The sequence below is a fragment of the Prionailurus viverrinus genome, chromosome B4 (assembly GCF_022837055.1).
Source record: "Prionailurus viverrinus isolate Anna chromosome B4, UM_Priviv_1.0, whole genome shotgun sequence".
Classification (NCBI taxonomy): Eukaryota; Metazoa; Chordata; class Mammalia; order Carnivora; family Felidae; genus Prionailurus; species Prionailurus viverrinus.
In genome coordinates, this window is record NC_062567.1 from 57,717,913 (window position 1) to 57,739,885 (window position 21,973).

Genomic DNA, 21,973 nt, shown 5'->3' on the forward strand with positions numbered 1-21,973 from the left:
TAGAAGATTTTACTTAAGTGTCTTATTCAGACAAGGAGGTGAAAGGAGCAGGCATGGCAGAAGCATCCGAGGCTGGAAAGGCATCCCAGAGCATCGTGTCCGTAGACAGATGGACAGAGGGCTGAATTTAGTTTCCAATAGTTAGCAAAAGCAAGGAAGCTGGGAGATTAGCTGGAGATGTAAGTTAAAAGAAAGCAGGCGAGCTCTGTATACCTGGAACTTTGTGAGAGGGGGTTGAAGTGTTGCACATGCAGCATTCCATGCGGAATGTCAGAGAGGACAAGTCCAACTGCAAACTCGCCTGCCTAGGTGTGTAGCTCTCACAAATGGCCTCTTCTAGGGGAAAGGTGGATCTGGCCTCACCAGAACTTTTCAGGGAAACTTAACTGTCCCCAGTCTACCCCACTGAATTGAGAGCATTTTGTGATTACCAGATTGAGAAGAACAAGGATATTAGCAGGTATATACTATTTCACAGCTGTACCGTCTCGTCACAACTTTGCCAGGAGCCTTGACATCAAATCCTTGATTATTGGAACCATGCTTTAAAATTCCTGGGACCCCAAATTGTCTGGTTAGCAGAAACTGAAGAGGGCAATCTGAGTGGTCAGGCCTGGAGAAAATCCCCCACAAAATGTAAGTTAGAGATCTCATCAGCTGTCCTTTAAAATAGTTGATCTGTTTCTTTTGATTAATGGTTCTCCAAATTTATAATGTTAAAGGTTTTGGTGAGGCTGGGGGAAGGAGGAGGGATTCATTCCAGTTGTACCAAACAGCCCTAGAGACCAAAGGTATAAACACATAGCAATGAAGAGATAGGGTGTAGGGAGGAGAAGAGGGATTCTCGTTTCAATGGTCTAGAGTGTAAAATTTTCAAACTTTCATACATATATGAATCACCTGGGATCTTGTGAAAATGCAGACGCTGATTCAGTGAGACAGGGTAGGACCTGAGATTCTGCATGTTTAGCAAGCTCCCAGGTGGTGCCGATACTGCAGGTGTGCAAACCACACCGTGAGTAATGAGGACCTACACTACATAACTCGTCAAGAGTTAGTTTCAGGGGTGCCTGGCTGGCTTGATCAGTAGCACAATGTGACTCTTGATCTGGAGGTCTTGAGTCCAAGACCCACACTAGATGTAGAGATTACTAAAAAAAAGTTAGCTTCAAAAGATAGCTTGTTTTTGAGATAAGAAGGTTATTAAGTAACCCATCAAAACATATTGGGCATCAAATGTACATATAACAGTAGGATAATTGACACCTTCATAGCCAGAACTTGCAGGTTTAAATCTTGATTCTACCATTTTCTAGCAATAAAATTTGGGCAAATCATGGACCATCTCTGAGTCTCAGTTTCTGCATCTAAAAAATAGAGGCAAGGGGCACCTGGGTGGCTCAGTCGGTTGAGCGTCCGACTTTGGCTCAGGTCATGATCTCGCGGTCTGTGAGTTCGAGCCCCGCATCGGGCTCTGTGCTGGCAGCTCAGAGCCTGGAGCCTGCTTTCGATTCTGTGTCTCCCTCTCTCTCTGCCCTCCCCTGCTCATGCTCTGTCTCTCTCTCTGTCAAAAATAAATAAACATTAAAAAAAAAATAAAAAAATAGAGGCAATAAGATCTGCCTGGGTTGCCTGACCATACAGGGTGGATGTGAGGATCAAATGAAACAACTTAGTGAAAGTTCTTAAGAAACTGAAGGTGCTGCACATGTGTAAGCACTATTATTATTATTATTATTATTATTATTATTATTATTATTATTTTGAAGCTAAAGAAACCTGACTAATAGCTCCCATTTCTACTCTTATTCACTGTATCTAGTTGATTCACTCTGGCAAACACCCATCATCACAGAAGAAGGTGATGGTCTAGAACAAGTGTTGGCAAACTTTTTCTGTAAAGAGCAGGATCGCAAATATTTTAGGTTTTGGGGGCGCCTGGGTGGCGCAGTCGGTTAGGCGTCCGACTTCAGCCAGGTCACGATCTCGCGGTCCGTGAGTTCGAGCCCCGCGTCAGGCTCTGGGCTGATGGCTCAGAGCCTGGAGCCTGTTTCCGATTCTGTGTCTCCCTCTCTCTCTGCCCCTCCCCCGTTCATGCTCTGTCTCTCTCTGTCCCAAAAATAAATAAACGTTGAAAAAAAAAAAATTAAAAAAAAAAATATTTTAGGTTTTGCAGGCCAGGTAGTAAATATTTTAGGCTTTGCATGCCAGATTTACATGGCTCTTGCAACCATTCAACTCGGTCATTGCAGCACAAAACAGTCATAGACAATATGTAAAGGAATGGGTGTGGCTGTGTTCCAATAAAATGTTATTTACAGAAACAGGGGGCAGGATGGATTTGGCCTGCAGGCTATAGTTTGCTGATTCCTGGGCTAGAAAATCTGTGTTGTTCAATATGGTAGCCACTGGCCACATATGGCTAATTGAATTTAAATTTATTTAGGTTAAAAAGTTTCAATTCCTCGGTTGCATTAGCACATCTCAAGTGCTCAGTAGACATAGATGGCTGGGACCTACTGTATTGAACAGTGTAGAGAAGATTTCCAACATCACAGAAAATTTTATTCAGAAGCCCTGTGCTAGATCATCTTTTGGGGTGGGGAAGAAATCCCTTATAAGTAGCTGTGAGGACATGGAAATTCTGAGTCTTAGTTTGGCTAGTTAACCAGCTGTATGACTCTAAGTAAATCACACCATCTCCCAGAGCTTAGGACACATAAAACAGGAATAATACCTTCCTCACTGTGTTGTTGTAGGAACTGAATAAGGTAATATGTGAAAAGCATTGTAATCTTGTTAGGTGCTGCACAAACATAAGCCATCATTAGGATTCTGTTATTTGAAATAAGAGGAAATGTATGGATGCAGAATTGGTGTAGGTACTTGAATTGAGAGAAACAGGTTTTCTTTTGAATCACCCAATGGAAACTATTAGGATGTCAAAGAATTGTCAAAGTCAGGAAATATTATTTGCACAGTATTCCAGTTCTTGGACAGGAAAGAGACATGAAACCAGGCAGATTTCATGGCCATTCATCTTTCAAAGCTAGGAACTGCCTTAGTAATGCTCAGCACCTTCAGGAAACAGATGAAACTGTCCAGATAGGATCTGTGATGAAATTGGGCAGGTCACAGTGTCCCTCCTGAAAGAGATCAAAGTTTCAGTCTTTTTTGTCACACTCAAAGTTAAGAAGGATGGAGCTACCTCACATCAAAGGTTCTAGTCTTTCCCTTTGCTTCTCCTTCACAAGGGTCCCCTCTGTACCACATCCACTGTGGATCCCCCCCACTGGTCAAGGACAAAGCTCAGTTTTGCCACAGACTGATGGACCAGGGTGTTGGCTGCCCAGATGGTTCCAAAATATCTGTGGTTCCCAGAGCCTCTTTCCTCCTACCATTCCTTTTTCTTTTCTCTTTAATTGTTTTTATTATATTTATTTATTTTTGAGAGACAATGAGACAGAGCACAAGTGGGGTGGGGTGGGGGGAGCAGAGAGAGGAGACACAGAATCGGAAGCAGTCTCCAGGCTTTGAGCAAGCATTCAGCACAGAGCCCGACGTGGGGCTTGAACCGACAAACCATGAGATCATGACCTCAGCCGAAGTCAGACACTTAACCGACTGAGCCACCCAGGCACCCCTCTTTAATATTTATTCATTTTTGAGAGAGAGAGAGAGAGGGAGCTTGTGGGGGAGGGGCAGAGGGCGAGGGAGAGAGAATCCAAAGCAGTCTCCACACTGTCAGCACAGAGCCCAACAGGTGCTTGATCTCAAGAACAGCAAGATCATGACCTGAGCTGAAACCAAGGGTCGGATGCCCAACCAACTAAGTCACCCAGGCACCCCTCCTCCTACCATTCTTAATCCCAGCCATAGTTCACCCTTCTAGGAAAATCCCTGTTATCCTTTGCCTTCCATTAGCCTATATTCCCCCTCGGTCCCTCAGGGTTTCTGTCTCTCAGGGTTCTGGGGGACCAGGATACCCTCCAGAGAAGAAGGTATATCCTTTTGGTGATGGGTATAATCCCTGTGATTTCTGCCAATAAATGGGAGTTATGTTTCATAGGGATCCTTTCTTATAGCTTTTCACATGAGCTTTCTAGAAGCTTCCTCACATCTCTCTGCCTCCTTTCTATTTCCTCTCCCCTTTCTTTTCTGCACTACCTCACTACTCTAACACTTAACTCCTCCGCCCTCTGCTAACACTTGCCTATCTGGCTGGAAGGAAATGCCCCTTCTCATACACAGCTGGTGGTAGTGTACATTGTTTCAACCTTTAGGAAAGCAATTTGGAAATATTTTTCTAAGTCCTTAAAGATGCATATACACCTCGACCCAGTTGCTTTACCTCTAAGGAAGTATTATAAGTAAATAATAGAGATGTGATGAAAATTACTAAGCAAGGATATTCATTACTATATTATTGATATTAAAAAATTAGAAATGACCTAGTTGTCAACAACAGAAAAAGAATAAAACAAATATCAAATTTAGAAATAAAAATAAATACAACAAAATATTAGGAGTGGTTTTGTCTGGATATCTCAGGTATCTCTGGTCATCTCCAGAGTACCAGTGATTTCTATCTCCTTCTTTCTCCTTTTCCATTTTTTGTGCCTATACATGATCAGGAAGAGATTATAAAAACCAACCCATTTCCCTAGCCTGGCTCTTATACATTGCTCTATAATATTCCCATTCAAGGATTTAAAATACACATTTGTAGGCTCAGACAACTCTCATGTTAACTAGAGAAGTCCTAAGAACAGCCACACACACATACTATCCTGTATATATCTGAACAGAGAAACCTAAGAGCTTACTTTGGGGTCCCTTATAACTGATGGCCAGTTTTGGAAGGAGAGGGGTTAAGACCAAACTTCCTGAAATAGGCCTGTTATCAGTGTATCAGTGCAGGGAATGTAGTTGCCATCCTGCTATGAAAGCCCTCTTGTTGCCATCATTGTCCCTGCAGTGCTGAAGAAATGGCTCTTATGAAGCTAAGTGACAGGATGTCTCTGCAGATGAAGACAGTTGGAAAGGAACAACAGTTTACTGAGAAAAACAATGGCTTTCTCCAAAATACGGATGTGGCTGAAGGTGCAATGCAGAAGTACGTGAGGGCTGAGCTCTCAGGAACAGTCTCTGTCTGGAGACTTTGTTGGGACAGTAGGATGCAAACAATGAGATTTGCAAGTTCAGGGGTGGGGTTGACATTCTTCTCTACAATTCTTTTAATTTTGACCTCATGAATATTTATTGGAAGACACTAAAGGGGCCTATGGTCATAAACCAGGTGGACATCAATTGAATACAAATGGTTAAGGCTCTAATCTCAATTTACAAAAATACTTTGTTTTGTGCTTTTATTATCTTCGTGTGGAAAATATATAAACCATTTACAACACTTTCTAGAGCAGAAAAAGCACAAAATATTCAGACAAATAAACATACACATTGGTTAATACATGATAAAAATGTGTTCTAATATAAACCAACAGTTAACAACCTTTTTGAATAGGAAGAAATGTGTTAAAGTAAAAGACTTCCCAGAATCCTCATGTGTCAAAAAACCTATTATGACATCAACAGTGTTTTTAAATGCATTTACAATTTATTAATACCAGTAGTATATACCTTTGGAAACTTTAAGCAGTATTTATGGAAGCAATATTTGTTCAGTCTATAGAAATGTTTAGATTCCCTGTATAGATTCCAGAACCCCTTTCTATACAGGGTAGGTGTAAAGTGTACCCCACCTCAGGGTTCAAAACCCACAGACTGGAAACTCCTGCCATAGACCTCCATCACAATGTATTGCGATTCACTCAGATGTATATGTGAGTGTGTGTGTACATATCCACACACATACGCTCCAGATAATAACAGTAATCCAATAGGAAATGGGCAAAGGATTTCAATACATTACCATCGAACAGGAAATACAAATGGGTTTTATACATATAGGCAAAAATGCTCAACCTTGCTAATAAAAAAAAGATTAAAACTAAAAAGAGATACCAGTTTAAGCATATGGGATTGACAAAGATGAAAAAACTTTAATAATACATGATTGTAGAAAAGGAGTGGATAACAGGCACTCTCATCATTTTTGTTGGAAGTGTAAATGGATTCAACCTCTTTAAGGCATAACTTAAAATCTATGATAAAATCTTTGATAAAATCTGTCACAATTTAAAATATATGTATCTACTGACCCAGCAATTCTATTTTTAGGGTTATCCAATAGATACATTTGTACACATATATACACATCGACCCATAGATGTATAGGGATATTCACTGCAACACTGTTTGTAGTTAACAATTAACTGGAAATAATCTACATATGCATTAATGAAAAACTGATTAGCAAATTGGTATATGGCCCCACAATGAAGTACCACATAACCATTTGAAAATGAGGCAGCTCCCGGGGAGCCTGGGTGGTTCAGTTGGTTAAGTGGCCAACTTTGGCTCAGGGCATGATCTCACGGTTCGTGGGTACAAGCCCCGTGTTGGGCTCTGCACTGACAGCTCAGAGCCTAGAGCCTGCCTCGGACTCTGGGTCTCCCTCTCTCCGCCCCTTCCCCACTTGCACTCTGTCTCTCTGTCTCTCTCTCTCTCTCTCAAAAATTAATAACATTTAAAAAATTAAAAATAAAATAAAAATAAAATGAGACAGCTCTATATGTACTAATATGAAATGGACTCCAAGAGGTTGTTAAAAAAGAAATATAAGGTGCAGAATAATGTGTATAATATCCTCTCATGTATATTTAAAAAGGCTTATATATCTACATAAATATAGCTTGTTAATGCATGGAATCTCTGTGGAAGGAGAGAAAAGGAACTAGTAAATGTGGGGCAGACATTAGGCAGCTAGAGATCAACATGGTAACACAGACTTACTCCATTCTGCGTGGTCTTTTGAACCACACGACACTTTTCAACTCTACTTTTTTAAAAAGAGTATTTATTTATTATTTGTTTATTTTACACACACATCTGCACGCACGCAGGCACACAGCTGTAATGGCTTTGGAATTTGCAATCTCAGTGTTCAATCACTTATTGATTCAGTCAGCAAATACTTATCCCGCCTCTCTATTCCTGTTTTGTGCAGTATACCATGGTAGACATTATTCACACAGGGTGAAATCAGTACTCCTTGGAGCCGGGAAAGATTCCTGTGTTCTCCCTCTAGAGATGTTTAGGTCGAGCCTAAACTATAGACCTAAGGCATAATAACAGCATCTGTTTTGATTATGTGGCTTGCAGTTTGCAGAGGGAATTTACCAAAATGGACCGCATATTGGACAGATCAGATGATGAGAACAACATTTTCTCTGAAAAGCCTCAAAGTGACTTCCATCATGTGACAGAGACTACAAAATGGGTAAGGGAAGATGTAAGCATCACAGTGGGTGAAGAGAGGAACTTCGTATCTCAAATCTCAAGGTGGCAAGGAAAGATCTGAAGGTTTCCCCCATAGTAGGTGCGGGGTGTTCAGAGCTTGAGACCAGGAGGGAGGGAGCGTCTCCTCTGAGGGCTGCTGTTATCACGTGAGGGATTTGCTAACCTTTCCACACAAAAGCACAAAAACATTTGTGCATTCTATGTTACTTTTGTCCTTGGGATTTGTGAAATAACTGTGACATTTTTCACCCTAGAGTAAATTGCCGTGTGTAAAATCACCCTTGCTCACAGACTGTCTTCCAACAGGAAGCACCAGAGAGATCTATTTACTCTTAATTCAATCTGAACATCTCCCAGTCTTTGAAATTCAGTCACTCAGCTGACATGGAATGGAGGAAATTCCAACAAACGCCAGAGATTGTCCCAGGAAGGGTTTATGTTTTCACTACCATCTAGATCAAAGCGGAGGCATGGCTGAGACAGACCCAGTTTATTATCGATGAGCAAATCTCTCCATAGATCCCCCAGGCCATTGGCCTTTGGTTTCAACCAGCCAGAAAAACATCAAAGAAGGCTGGAGTGAGAATGTCCACACCCAAGCTTATGCAGCCCCCACAGGAAGCTCAGGATTCATCTCTTTGTCTACTTCTCCTTTGAATATATTTTGGATTCAGGGCTGGCGAATTCTGTAAATCCATAGAAGGAAAAGTCCCAAAAGAATATTGTAAGCTGGACTTTACCTTGGAGGACTCTTCAGTAAGTAAACATAGAAACAAAGAAGTAGAAGGGGATACAAGGCATGAGGGGTTGGAGTTAGAAGTTGGAGAATAGATACAATGAGACAGACAAGAAGTGAAAGGAAAGACAGACAGACAGACAGACACCTTTTATGGAAAAAAAGAATGATAGGTACTGAATTAGAAGGGGAGACTTATGATGGGGTTTTTTAGCAAGGCTGAGGATGAGAAAAGGAAATTGGGAAATTGAGGTGTGAGGCTCTATGATCTTAGGGAACATGAATTGAAGGTATTACTCTATAAATAGTATCATCTGATTTTTTTTTGGAGGAGCCTTGTCCCTGGACTCCAAGGGTTGTTACCATTGACCCATCGAATCCTGTCAGTCAGTGAACATCCCTTGTTGACTCAGTATAGAATAAGTGTAATTAGAGAATAAAATTATTCACTCTGTAAGAGTTTACCAAACAGTCCACATTCTCAGGGTATAAGGCAAAAAGACTATTTCTTACAAACTTCAAGTCAGAGTATCTGTTTCACAAAGGCTTTAAAGTTTTTTTGGCTATATTTCTTTATGTCAATTTATTTATAGGGAAAATTCTACAATCATATAAAAAGAAATCACATGCAGTTACGCAATTAATGTGTTAATAAATTAAGATCTTGGCCAATAAAAGGACAAATATATGACTTCTTTAGGAAGAAGCAGTTTTGTCTTATTCCCTGAAAGCAAACCAGAAGGCCTTTAATTTGTATAACTTCACATTTTTTTATGAGACCATGAGATTTAAAGGTTCAGAAAAAGGACAGAGTTAACAGAAGTTTTTAAAAAAAATCAGTTGGCTTAATTAACAAAATAGACTTTAACCAGACTGCCAAAATTGCCGTATCTAACCATCAAAACCCCCAAAATATTTAGAAACTAATATTTTGTCTGGTTTCACATTTTCCAATCTCTGGCACTGCTATGTATAGTGTTGATTTCGGATGCCAGGTGAGTGAGCACACTTTCATGTTTCCTGCTTTCGTCTGCATCTCTCACAGGCAGAATGCATTTGCCTACTACTGAAGTTTATTTATTTATTTTCTGTAACTGGAAGTTTGTGTCTCTCCACCCCTTTACCTACTTTGCTCCTCCCCTCTGGCAACCACCAGCTTTTTCTCTGTATTTATAAATCCGTTTCTGTTTGTTTTGTTTATTCAATTGTTTTGTTTTTTAGACTCCACACATAAGTGAAATCATATGGTATTTGTCTTTGTCTGACTTACCTCACTTAACATAATGCCCTCTAGGTCCATCCACGTTGTCACAAATGGTAAAATCTCGTTCTTTTCTTTGGTGGAATAATATTCCCTTGTGTGTGTGTATGTGTGTATGTATACATACATATAATAAATATGTAAATAAACAAATAAACAAATAAATAAATAAATCAGTTTCTTTATTTGTATTTCTGTTGCTTCATTACTAGTGTATAAGAATGCAGCTGATTTCTATACATTGATTTTGTATTCTGCGACTTTGCTGAATTCATGTACCAGTTCTAGCAGACTTTTGGTGGAGTCTATCGGATTTTCCATGTATAATATCATGTCATCTGCAAAAAGTGAAAGCTTGACTTCATCTTTGCCAATTTGGATGCCTTTGATTTCCTTTTGTTGTCTGGTTGCTGATGTTAGTTAGCACTTCCAACACTATGTTCAACAACAGCGGTGAGAGTGGGCATCCCTGTCGTGTTCCTGATCTCAGGATGATGTTAGCTGTGGGCTTTTCAGAAATGGCTTTCATGATGTTTAAGTATGTTCCTTCTATCCTGACTTTCTTGAGTGTTTTTATTAAGAAAGGATGCTGAATTTTGTCAAATGCTTTTTCTGCATCGATTGACAGGATCATATGGTTCTTATCTTTTCTTTTATTAATGTGATGTATCACGTTGATTGATTTGCGAATGTTGAACCAGCCCTGCAGCCCAGGAATGAATCCCACTTGATCATGGTGAATAATTCTTTTTATATGCTGTTGAATTCAATTTGCTAGTATCTTATTGAGAATTTTTGCACCTATATTCATCAGGGATATTGGCCTGTAGTTCTCTTTTGTTGCTGGGTCTCTGTCTGGTTTAGGAATCAAAGTAATCCTGGATTCATAGAATGAGTCTGGAAGTTTTCCTTCCCTTTCTATTTTTTGGAACAGCTTGAGAAGGATAGGTATTATCTCTGCTTTAAATGTCTGGTAGAATTCCCCAGGGAAGCCATCTGGTCCTGGACTCTTATTTGTTGGGAGATTTTTGATAACTGATTCAATTTATTTGCTGGTTATAGGTCTGTTCAAGTTTTCTATTTATTCCCGTTTGAGTTTTAGAAGTGTGTGGATGCTTAGGAATTTGTCCATTTCTTCCAGGTTGTCCAGTTTGTTGGCATATAATTTTTCATAGTATTCCCTGATAATTGCTTGTATTTCTGAGGGATTGGTTGTAATAATTCCATTTTCATTCATGATCTTATCAATTTGGGTCATCTCTCTTTTCTTTTTGAGAAGCCTGGCTAGAGGTTTATCAATTTTGTTTATTTTTTCAAAAAACCAACTCTTGGTTTCGTTGATCTGCTCTACAGTTTTTTTAGATTCCATATTGTTTATTTCTGCTCTGATCTTTATTATTGCTCTTCTTCTGCTGGGTTTAGGGTGTCTTTGCTGTTCTGCTTCTATTTACTTTAGGTATGCTGTTAGATTTTGTACTTGGGATTTTTCTTGTTTCTTGAGATAGGCCTGGATTGCAATGTATTTTCCTCTCAGGACTGCCTTCGCTGTATCCCAAAGCATTTGGATTGTTGTATTTTCATTTTCATTTGTTTCCATATGTTTTTTAATTTCTTCTCTAATTACCTGGTTGACCAATTCATTCTTTAGTAGGGTGTTCTTTAACCTCCATGCTTTTGGAGGTTTTCCAGACTTTTTCCTGTGGTTGATTTCAAGCTTCATAGCATTGTGGTCTGAAAGTATGCATGGTATGATCTCAATTCTTGTATACTTATGAAGGGCTGTTTTGTGACCCAGTATGTGATCTATCTTGGAGAATGTTCCATGTGCACTCGAGAAGAAAGTATATTCTGTTGCTTTGGGATGCAGAGTTCTAAATATATCTGTCAAGTCCATCTGATCCAGTGTATCATTCAGGGCCCTTGTTTCTTTATTGATCCTGTGTCTAGATGACCTATCCATTACTGTAAGTGGAGTATTAAAGTCCCCTGCAATTACCACATTCTTATCAATAAGGTTGCTTATGTTTGTGAGTAATTGTTTTATATATTTGGGGGCTCCTGTATTCGGCACATAGACATTTATAATTGTTAGCTCTTCCTGATGGATAGGCCCTATAATTATTATATAATGCCCTTCTTCTCCTCTTGTTACAGCCTTTAATTTAAAGTCTAGTTTGTCTGATATAAGCATGGCTACTCCAGCTTTCTTTCGACTTCCAGTAGCATGATAGATACTTCTCCATCCCCTCACTCTCAATCTGAAGGTGTCCTCAAGTCTAAAATGAGTCTCTTATAGACGGCAAATAGATGGGTCTTGTTTTTTTTATCCATTCTGATACCCTATGTCTTCTGGTTGGAGCATTTAGTCCATTTACATTCAGTGTTATTATAGAAAGATATGGGTTTAGAGTCATTGTGATGTCTGTAGGTTTCATGTTTGCAGTGATGTCTCTGGTACTTTGTGGTCCTTGCAACATTTCACTCACAGACTCCCCCTTAGGATCTCTTGTAGGGCTGGTTTAGTGGTGATGAATTCCTTCAGTTTTTGTTTGTTTGGGAAGACCTTTATCTCTCCTATTCTAAATGACAGACTTGCTGAATAAAGGATTCTGGGCTGCTCATATTTTTCCTGCTCATCACATTGAAGATTTTCTGCCATTCCTTTCTGGCCTGCCAAGTTTCAATAGATAGATCTGCCACTAGTCTTATCGTCTCCCTTTATATGTTAGAGCGTGTTTATCCCTAGCTGCTTTCAGAATTTTCTCTTTATCCTTGTATTTTGCCAGTTTCACTATGTTATGTTGTGCAAAAGATCGATTCAAGTTACGTCTGAAGGGAGTTCTCTGTGCCTCTTGGATTTCAATGCCTTTTTCCTTCCCCAGATCAGGGAAGTTCTCAGCTATGATTTGTTTAAGTACACCTTCAGCCCCTTTCTCTCTCTCTTCCTCTTCTGGAATTCCTATGATATGCATATTGTTGCGTTTCATTGCAACACTTAGTTCTCTAATTCTCCCCTCATACTCCTGGATTTTTTCATCTCTCTTTTTCTCAGCTTCCTCTTTTTCCATAATTTTATCTTCTAACTCACCTATTCTCTCCTCTGCCTCTTCAATCCGAGCTGTGGTTGCCTCCATTTTATTTTGCACCTCATTTATAGCATTTTGTAGCTCCTCATGACTATTTCTTAGTCCCTTGATCTCTGTAGCAATAGATTCTCTGCTGTCCTCTATGCTTTTTTCAAGCCCAGCGATTAATTTTATGACTATTATTCTAAATTCTTGTTTCGTTATATTGCTTAAATCGTTTTTGATCAATTCGTTAGCTGTCGCTACTTCCTGGAATTTCTTTTGCAGAGAATTCTTCCGTTTCATCATCTTGGGTAGTCCTGTGGTGGCTCCAAACTGCAGGGCACTTCCCCTGTGGGGTCCGGAGTAACTTGTGTTGGTGGGAGGGGTTGCAGTCAAACCAGATATTGTCCCCAGCCCACCACTGGGGCCACAGTCAGACTGGTGTGTACCTTATCGTCCCCTCTCCCAGGGGCAAGACTCACTGTGGAGTGGTGTGGTCCCTGTCTGGGCTACTTGCACACTGCCAGGCTTGTGGTGCAGCCTGGATGGGATCTGGTGTATTAGCCGGGGTGGATCTGCAAGGTGCACAGGGGTGGGAGCGGCAGGCTCAGCTCGCTTTGCCGATGGTGGTCCCCTGCAGGAGGGCCCTGTAGCACTGGGAGGGAGGCAGGCCCATTGGAGGGATGGATCCACAGAAGTACAGCATTGGGTGTTTGTCCGGTGCAAGCAAGTTCGGTGATGGGAATTGGTTCCCTTTGGGTTTTCGGCTGGGGGGTGGGAGAGGGAGATGGCATTGGCCAGCGCCCTTGTTCCCCCTCCAAGCTGAGCTCTGTCCTCCGGGGCTTAACACTCTCCCTCCCGGTGTCCTCTCGCCCTCCTGCTCTCCAAGCGGAGCTGTTGATCTATAACATTCCAGATGTTACATCCTGCTGGCTGTCAGAACTCACCGCGTCCGGCCCCTCTGCTTTTGCCAAGTCAGACTCAGGGCTCTGCCTTGCCGGGAGGGCTGCCCCTCCACCGCCCCGGCTCCCTCCCTCCAGTCCGTGTAGTGTGCACCACCTCTCCGCCCTTCCTACCCTCTTCCGTGGGCCTCTTGTCTACGCTTGGCTCCAGAGAGTCCGTTCTGCCAGCCTTCTGGCAGTTTTCTGGGTTACGTAGGCAGATGTGGGTGGAATCTAAGTGATCAGCAGGACACAGTGAGTCCAGCGTCCTCCTACGCTGCCATCTTCTCTAGTCTGTACCACATCTTTTTTATCCATTCATCTGTTGATAGACGCTTAAGTTTCTTCCATATCTTGGCCATTGTAAATAATGCTGCAGTGAACACAGGAAGTCTATTTATTTTAAAACCACGTACTGAACATCCACTGTGTTCTAGGCACTATAAAGTGTTGAGACTATCTCTACCTATCTAAAATCCTTTCCCCTCAGTGAGCTCACACACTAGTTGGGACTCAGACAAGAAAATGGCTCTGCATGATAAACCCACGCCGGAAGTAGCAGATGTGGTACAAAGTACATGGCAGGTGCTGTACAGGCAGATGACCAGGAAAATGAAAACTGAGTTTTGAAGGGTGAACTGGATGAAAGAAAAGCATTTCAGAAAGAAGGGACAGTACATGCAAAGACAAAGGGGCTAAAGAGAACGTGTGTTCTGAGAGGAAGGGTGGAAGAAAAGGAGTGCTGAGCAAGCAGGCAGGCAGGACACTATGGGGGGAGATAGCGCAGGATGCAGGCTGGAGCCAAGGCGCCAATAGGAGTCAGAAAGTGATGAGGACCAAAGCAAGGCACTGGCTGGCAGCCATGGAGATGGAGAGAAAAGGACACAGGTTTAAAAGATAGGTGTTATTGGGCTTGGACACCAAGTGGTGTGACATGAGTAATGAAGAGGGAAAAGAATATCTCTCATGAAAACTCAAGGACTTCTTTCAGGGTTCCTGCAGAGGCATCCAGATGAATAGGGAGAACATATGCAAGGATGGGAACCTGGACAAGGTAGAGGGGAAATACAGTAAGTTCAATTTTTTGCTTGATGAGTTTGAGGTGCCTATGGAACACCCAAATAGAGGCATATGAGCTTTTCAAAGAGCTGCACATAAATGGAAAGTAATGCCCTCAGGCTTTGTATTTCATGCAAGCACACTTTTAGTTTATTATTAAAACACACACACACACACACACACACACACACATCTTTATTTGTTCAATCCTGAAGCTTTTAAAAAATATTTCATTTCTACTTCCTGGCTTTGACTCTTTTGCAGTGTATTAACCATTACAGTAAACCAATTGATGAAAATGAGAAATGTTGTAGATTTTTTTGGACATAGACAGAACCCTGGAGATGATCTGGTCCAATTTTGTTCTTCCAGAACAGGAAACTGAGCTTTAGAGTGGTTAGGTGGTTCCACATCCACAGGAGTAGAACAAGGCTTAGAACTCAGGTCCCCCATACCCAGTGAAGTGTTGTTCTTCCTCAACATCACAGTGTTGCTGCTGCCTTTGAATAGCGTGGCAAAAGATTAGGTGGGAAGAAATTGAAGTTATGGATGTTTTTATTCGCAAAGAAGTAGCTAAGCGAGTTATATAGCACTCGGAAAATCTAGCCTGTTTCTTCATCCGTAAGTGTGATAATAATCCTTACCTCACTGGCAAGGTGCCACTGGGCCATGGAAGTGATAGGGATGAGATATTTCTTAATGTGAATCCAAGGACTAGATATGATGAAAATAGTCATGGCCTTGGAATCAGAAAACCTACTTCAAGTTCTAGTCCACATATTTACTGGCCATATGTATTGGTTTCCCAAGGCTGCTGTAACAAATTACCACAAATTTGGTGACTTAAAACAACACAAAATGTATTCTTTCATAGTTCTAGAGGCCAGAAGTTTGAAAAAAGGGATCAGCAGGGTCATGCTTTCTCTGAACACTCTACAGGAGAATCCTGCCGTACCTCTTCCAGCTTTTGGAGCCTCCAGGCATTCCTTGGCTTGTGGCAGCTCTGTCTTCTCATGACTTCTTCCTCTCTGTGGGTGTTTTCTGTCTCTCATTAGGACACTTGTCATTGGACTTAGGGTCTAGGTAATTCAAGATAATCTCATCTTAAGACGCTTAAGTTAATTATATCCGTAAAGACTCTTTTCCAAATAAGGTCACAGTCTCGGGGTCTTAGTATTAGGACATGGACATATCTTTTTGGAGAGACCACTTAATCCACTATATCATATAACCTTGGACTAATCACTGATATGAATTCCCTAGGAGATTTCAATACCTGACTTTATCCACTGAAGTCCATCATGGGAATTAAAAGAAAGAATGCACATGAAAGAGGTTTGTAAAGAGTTATGTGAATGTCGGTTATTCCTGTTGACTTGGCCAGTAATTTATACAGACATTTCAGTAAGAGACTGATCTGCACTCCAAATTTTTCTCCTTTCAGTTTAAAAATAGTTTTGCTGAAACGCAAAAATTTCAGACCAAAATTTCAGACTTCTTTAAAGAACAGAGAAATATTTCACAATGTAGTCACTAAAGAAATGTTCAAAGATAAATGATTAATTGTGTGCATGAACAGAAGTGAAATACCAGAAAATGGTTTAAATGTTTTTGTAGAACAAGGCAAAGAATAAAGAAACAAAGAAATAAAATTCATGGGTCAGACTGATAGACTAGGCTTTTCCCCCCTTATAACTCCTTATTATGAAAAATTTTAAATAAAATGAAAACTTAAAGATATACAAGGATAAATCATATACTCCCACTTAGATTTTGAAATTGTTAGCATTTGTCACATTTGCTTTATCTTTTTATTTTATTTTATTTTATTTTATTTTATTTTATTTTAGAGAGAGAAAGAACGCGAGCAGGAGAAAGGGAGGAGGGAGAGAGAGAGAGAGAGAAAGGGAGAATCCCAAGCAGGCTCCATTCTCAGTACAGAGCTAAAAGCAGGGGCTCAATCCCACAACCCTGGGATCATGACCTGAGCCAAAATCAAGGGTCAGATGCTCAACTACTGAGCCACCCAGGCACCCCTGTTTTATCTTTATATATGTAAATAGATGGAATTTTTTGATCCTTTTTAAAAGTAGGTCAAAGACAGCATAAGACTTTACCCTTGTTTATTTCAGTCAGCATCTCTAAAAATAAAGACTGTCTTCTGCATAACCAAGATTCCATCATCACATCAGGAAAACAGCAATAATTACATGATATAACCTAATATCCTCAATTCTCTGAACATTGTAATTTTTTCAATTGGCCCTCGAATGCCCGTACTTTTATTTATTTGTTTGTTTATTTGCTTATTTATTTATTTACGTATTTATTCATTCATTCAGTCAGTCAGTCATCCATTCATTTTTGGTGCCAAAACCCAGAAAATGCCTACACTTTTAAAATCAGCATCTAAACAAGAGCTATGCAATGCATTCAGTTGTTTTATCTCTTTAGACTCTCTTAACATAAAACAGTCCCACCCCCTTTTATTTTTCCCTGATACTGACTTTTTTTGGAAACCAGTATGTTGAGTGGAGTGCTAGAGCCCATGATCAGGTGGAATTCTGTTACCCGTCAGCACTGAAAAGAGTCCTGCATCTGGACCCTAATGTTCTCTGCGTCCCTGCTGCAGCCTTCCTCTGTCAGTGGAGCAAGAGGGCATGTCTGCTTATTTTATAAATGCATTAGAAGGCTCCAGCCTCACAGAGGGCTATGTGCTTTTCCCCAGAGAAAGGGGCATGAGTAGGCTAAGAAGGCCATCACCTCTTGTGATAACACCCCCTTTTTTTTTCTGCTTTGCTTCTTTCATAATCTTTATCAGAATATGCCGGAGCTGGGTGCTGAGCATCACCAGGACCTGCAGAACGAGCAGGATGAGCAAGAAACAAATCAGGTTCAACATGAGGATCCTCAAGTGCCCACATCTTTGCAGTTTTCAGAGGAGAGCATCCCTGAACTGTAAGCCTTGAAACAAGAAAGAGGGATTCTTGATAATACTTTGTGGGTATAATGCTATGTGAGTATGTCAGTCAGAGAAAGACAAATATCATATGGTTTCGCTCATATGTAAAATTTAAGAAACAAGCAAACAAATAAACAAACAAACAAGACAAACAGGGGAGCTTGGGTGGCTCAGTTGGCCGAGCTTCTGACTTAGGCTCAGGTCAGGATCCCCCAGTTTATGAGTTCAAGCCCTGCGTAAGCCTCTCTGCTGTCGGGCGTGCAGCCTGCTTCGGATCCTCTGTCCCCCTCTCTCTCTGCCCCTCCCCAATGGTACTCTCTCTCTCAAAAATAAAATATTTTTTAAAAAGACAAATAAAAATCCAGACTCTTAAGTACAGAGAATAAACTGATGGTTGCCAGAAGAGAAGTGGGCAGGGGGTGAGGGGCAGAGGAGGGTGGGGGAGGGATGGGTAAAATAGACAAAGGAGATTAAAGTGTACATTTACTGTGATGAGCACTGAGGAATATATAAAATCCTTGTTTCGTTATATTGTACACTTGAAACTAATCTAACACTGTGTGTTAATCATACTTCGATTTAAAAAAGAAAAAAATAGTATTTTGTGGCAAAGAAAATGAAATTTAGCAGACAACTTAGGGAAAGACTGGAAGATTTAAAATCCATACATGTCTTAAACCTTAAACACTCATGTGCCCCAGGAACTACCTACACATTCCAGTAAGGATGCACAGTAAGGACATTTCTAGAGATGTAGGCAGAGCCATGGGGTTCTCTTTGCAACCTCTTCTTTGGAGCCTGGAATTAATACATATCTTGTCACTCTCAGATAATTCTCTAGATATGAAAAGCATCATAATTATCAATAGAAATGTATTGTTAAGGCCTTGTAGAACCTTTATAGCTCTCTTCTTCCAACAAGATGCAATCACTACCCTAACATTCATTAGGGGAGTGTAATACTTAACATTCATTCCATACAGGGAAATGTAAAAAATACATCATTTTTTTTTTTTACTAAATGTAAAATGCATTTTATTTCCTCTAGCCTTATGACGATCTAAATGGCTATCATATAAATGCTTTCTTGAGGCCTAACTGCCTACTTGGCCCATTCTGGTGACAGAAAAAGAATCGGCATTCTAACTTGCCATTCAAGGGAAGAATTTTTCTGCCTTAAAACTGACCATAATATTTCTGCAGGAGTCAGGAGAACACGCTCTTCCAGCTAAACCACTGGAATATACAGATGGGTTTACAAGTGAGAGAACTTGGAGCTGATCACATAGACTGGATGGAGAAAATGAACAATATTATGCAAAAAATAAACCTAACAGAAAACACAGTGAAGAGGTAATTTAAAATTTTCTTTTTAATATTTATTTATTCTTGAAAGACAGAACATGAGTAGGGGAGGCGCAGAGAGAGAGGAAGACACAGAATCCAAAGCAGGCTCCAGGCTCTGAGCTGTCAGCACAGAAACAGATGTGGGGCTCGAACCCACGAACATGAGATCATGACCTGAACTGAAGCTGGATGCTTAACCGACTGAAACACCCAGGCGCCCCTCACAGTGAAGAGGTAATCTTAGGGTGTTGGGTTTGGCCAGAAAATAGTGAAAATTTTCATAGCTTCAGAAACTCTGGCTTTAAGGTAGTAAGATCTTTTACAAAGTCTTCAGAATAGGAAGTGCCAAGTCTTATGTTTAGAGGTCAATGCCACAAAAATCTCAAAGCCTGAATCACAGTTATCTGCATCTTTGCTCTCTCTTCTCTCAAAGAAAGAACTTCCTTCATAAGCTCTTTTTTTGGAGCTGTGTTAATAGTCACCAAAGGGAGGTCTTCAAGTCCCCAATAACCAGCTTTAGCCAGTGTTGTCCAAAGGGATCCAACTAACATAACATGAAAAAAAATATATTAAAAAGTATAGTTGTTAACATATATCTGAATTTAACTGGAAAGTTTTAAGCTGGAACAGAAGTGATGAGACTAATTGTTATTTATCTAGTCACTGGTATAAAGAGATTGGGCTTTGGAGTCAAAGGTATTCCTTCCATCAGTGTTGTATAGTGTTCAGGGTACAGAGATCATATTTTGTTAGATTTAGGCCTAAGTATTTCATGCTTTTGGTGCCATTATAAGTTACTTGAAATTTTTCAATTTCTAATTATTAATTGTGAAGATATAGAAATACAATTGGTTTTTGTATATTGGTCTTGTGTCTTGTGACCTTGCTAAACTCATTTGTTAACTCCAGTAGTTTTGTAGATTATTTGGGACTTTCCACGTAGATAATCATGTCATCCGCAAATAGAGCTTTATATCTTCCTTTCCAATCTGCATACCTTTTACTTCCTTTTGCTACTTTATTGTATTGGCCAGAACTTCTAGTATGATATTGAATAGGGGAATGACAGGAGACACTGGACATACTTACCTTGTTCTCTATCCCACAGAAAAAGCATGAGGTGTGATGTTAGCTCTCTTGATGGTTTTGTTTTGCTTTGTTTTGTTTTTGAGATTGGGAAGGTGTTTTCTATTCTTAGTTTACTGAGATGTTTTTAAAATCAGGAACGGTACTAAATTTTTCCAATAGCTTTTGCCACATCTATGAATGATCATGTTATTTGTTTTTTGTTTGTTTATAGTCTCCTGATATGGCAAATTATAATGAATGATGTTTGAATGCTGAGCCAGCCTTGAGTTGCCAGAATAAATCCCACCTGGTCATAATATATTATTCTTTTTATATGTTGTTGGATTCTGTTTACTAAAATAGAACTTTTGAATGCATATTAATGAGAGATATTGGCCTCGGTTTTTCTTTCTTGTAATGAAAGAAACATCCCAGAAAAAACTGGGATATTTTCTGGATGAATTTGTGTAGAACTGGCACAATTTCTTCCTTACATGTTTGATTGAATTTACCAGTGAAGCCATATTGCTTGGATATTTCATTACAGTAAGATTTTTAACTATAAATTTAATTTATTTAATGATATACAGGACTCCTCCAGCTACTGAGCTCTCCAGTATATATTAGCGATAGGTTGTATCTTTCAAGGAATTTGCCCATTTCATTTCCCCTCAGCCTTTCCAAATGGTAACATTTTGTCCAACTTTAGTATACCAGCAAAACCAAGAAACTGACCTTGGGACTATAAACAGAGCCTATACAGATTTCACCAGTTATATGTATTCTCATTTGTGTGTGTGAGTGTGTGTATAGTTCTGTGCAATTTTATCATATGGGCAGCCTTCCATAGCCACCACCACATCAAGATTCTCAGCTGTACCATTGCACAAGACTCCTTTATAGCCACAGCGATTCCTTCCCACCCACCGCTAATACCCAGCTATGACAGATCATTTCCACATGTCTATAATTATGCTATTTCATCAATGTTATATACATCAAATCATGCATTATACATTTTTTTCACTCAGCATAATTTTTTTGAGGATCATCCAAGTTGCTGCCTGTATGAATAGTTCCCCTCCTTTTGTTGCTCAGTAGTATTCCACGGTATGGAGAGACAGAGAAACAGAGACAGAGACAGACACAGAGACAGACACAGAGACAGAGACAGAGAGAGAGTTTGGTTAACCATTCACCCATCAGAGGACAAGTGTGTAATTCCTAGTTTGGGGCTATTATGAATAAAGCTACTTTGGACATTCATGTACAACTTCCTGTGTGAAAGTAAGTGTTTATTTTTCTGGGATAATTGCCCAAGAATGAAATTGCTGGGTCATATGGTAAGTCTGTTTTCAGTTTTGACAGGCACCGCCAAGCTATTTTCTGGAATGACTGTCCATTTTACATTCCCGCCATCAACGTACGGGTGACCCAATTTCTCCAGCTCACTAGCATTTGGCCTTATCACTATATTACATCTTAGCCATTCTGATAAGTTTGTAGTACTATGTCATTGTAGCCTTAATTTGAATTTCTCTCACGGCTAAAGGTGCTGCACATCCTTTCATGTGTTTATTTGCCATCTGTGTATCTCCTTAGGGAAATGTCTGCGCATGTGTTTTGTTCATTTCTTCATTGGATAGTTTGCTTCTTTAATGCTGAGTGTTGAGAAGTTTTCATATTTTCTACATGTAAGATCTAGGGTATGTGACAAGCAAATCCACTTACAGAGTCTTTGGCCAAACAAAAGCTTTAAATTTTGATGAGGCCCAGTTTATCAGTGTTCCCTTTTATAGATGTCAAGTGGAAGAAAGCTTTGCCTAGTCCTACCTCCCAAGGATTTTTTTGTGTTTGTTTTTTCTAGAGATTAGGTAAGCTTCCATTTTAATCATTTAAATTTTCTGCTCCTGGGGTGCCTGGGTGGCTCAGTCGGTTGAGCGTCCGACTTCAGCTCAGGTCACGATCTCGAGGTCTGTGAGTTCGAGCCCCGCGTCAGGCTCTGGGCTGATGGCTCAGAGCCTGGAGCCTGCTTCCGATTCTGTGTCTCCCTCTCTCTCTGCCCCTCCCCTGTTCATGCTCTGTCTCTCTCTGTCTCAAAAATAAATA

At 40.2% G+C, this 21,973-nt stretch overlaps 1 protein-coding gene across 4 annotated transcripts in view; it reads left to right on the forward strand.

The window, feature by feature from the left end:
- Positions 1 to 281: 281 nt before the first annotated feature.
- Positions 282 to 21,973, forward strand: part of SMCO2 (single-pass membrane protein with coiled-coil domains 2) — a 33,827-nt gene continuing 12,135 nt past the window's right edge. Inside the window, exons 1-5 of one of the 4 annotated variants that reach the window (XM_047867472.1) lie at positions 282 to 636; positions 4,979 to 5,116; positions 7,285 to 7,402; positions 17,309 to 17,445; positions 18,653 to 18,802. In XM_047867472.1, coding sequence (XP_047723428.1) covers positions 4,989 to 5,116; positions 7,285 to 7,402; positions 17,309 to 17,445; positions 18,653 to 18,802 — 533 coding nt within the window. In that variant the 5' untranslated portion in view covers positions 282 to 636; positions 4,979 to 4,988. The remainder of the gene's footprint in view (positions 637 to 4,978; positions 5,117 to 7,284; positions 7,403 to 17,308; positions 17,446 to 18,652; positions 18,803 to 21,973) is intronic. The other 3 variants (XM_047867474.1, XM_047867475.1, XM_047867476.1) reach the window with 3 other exon arrangements.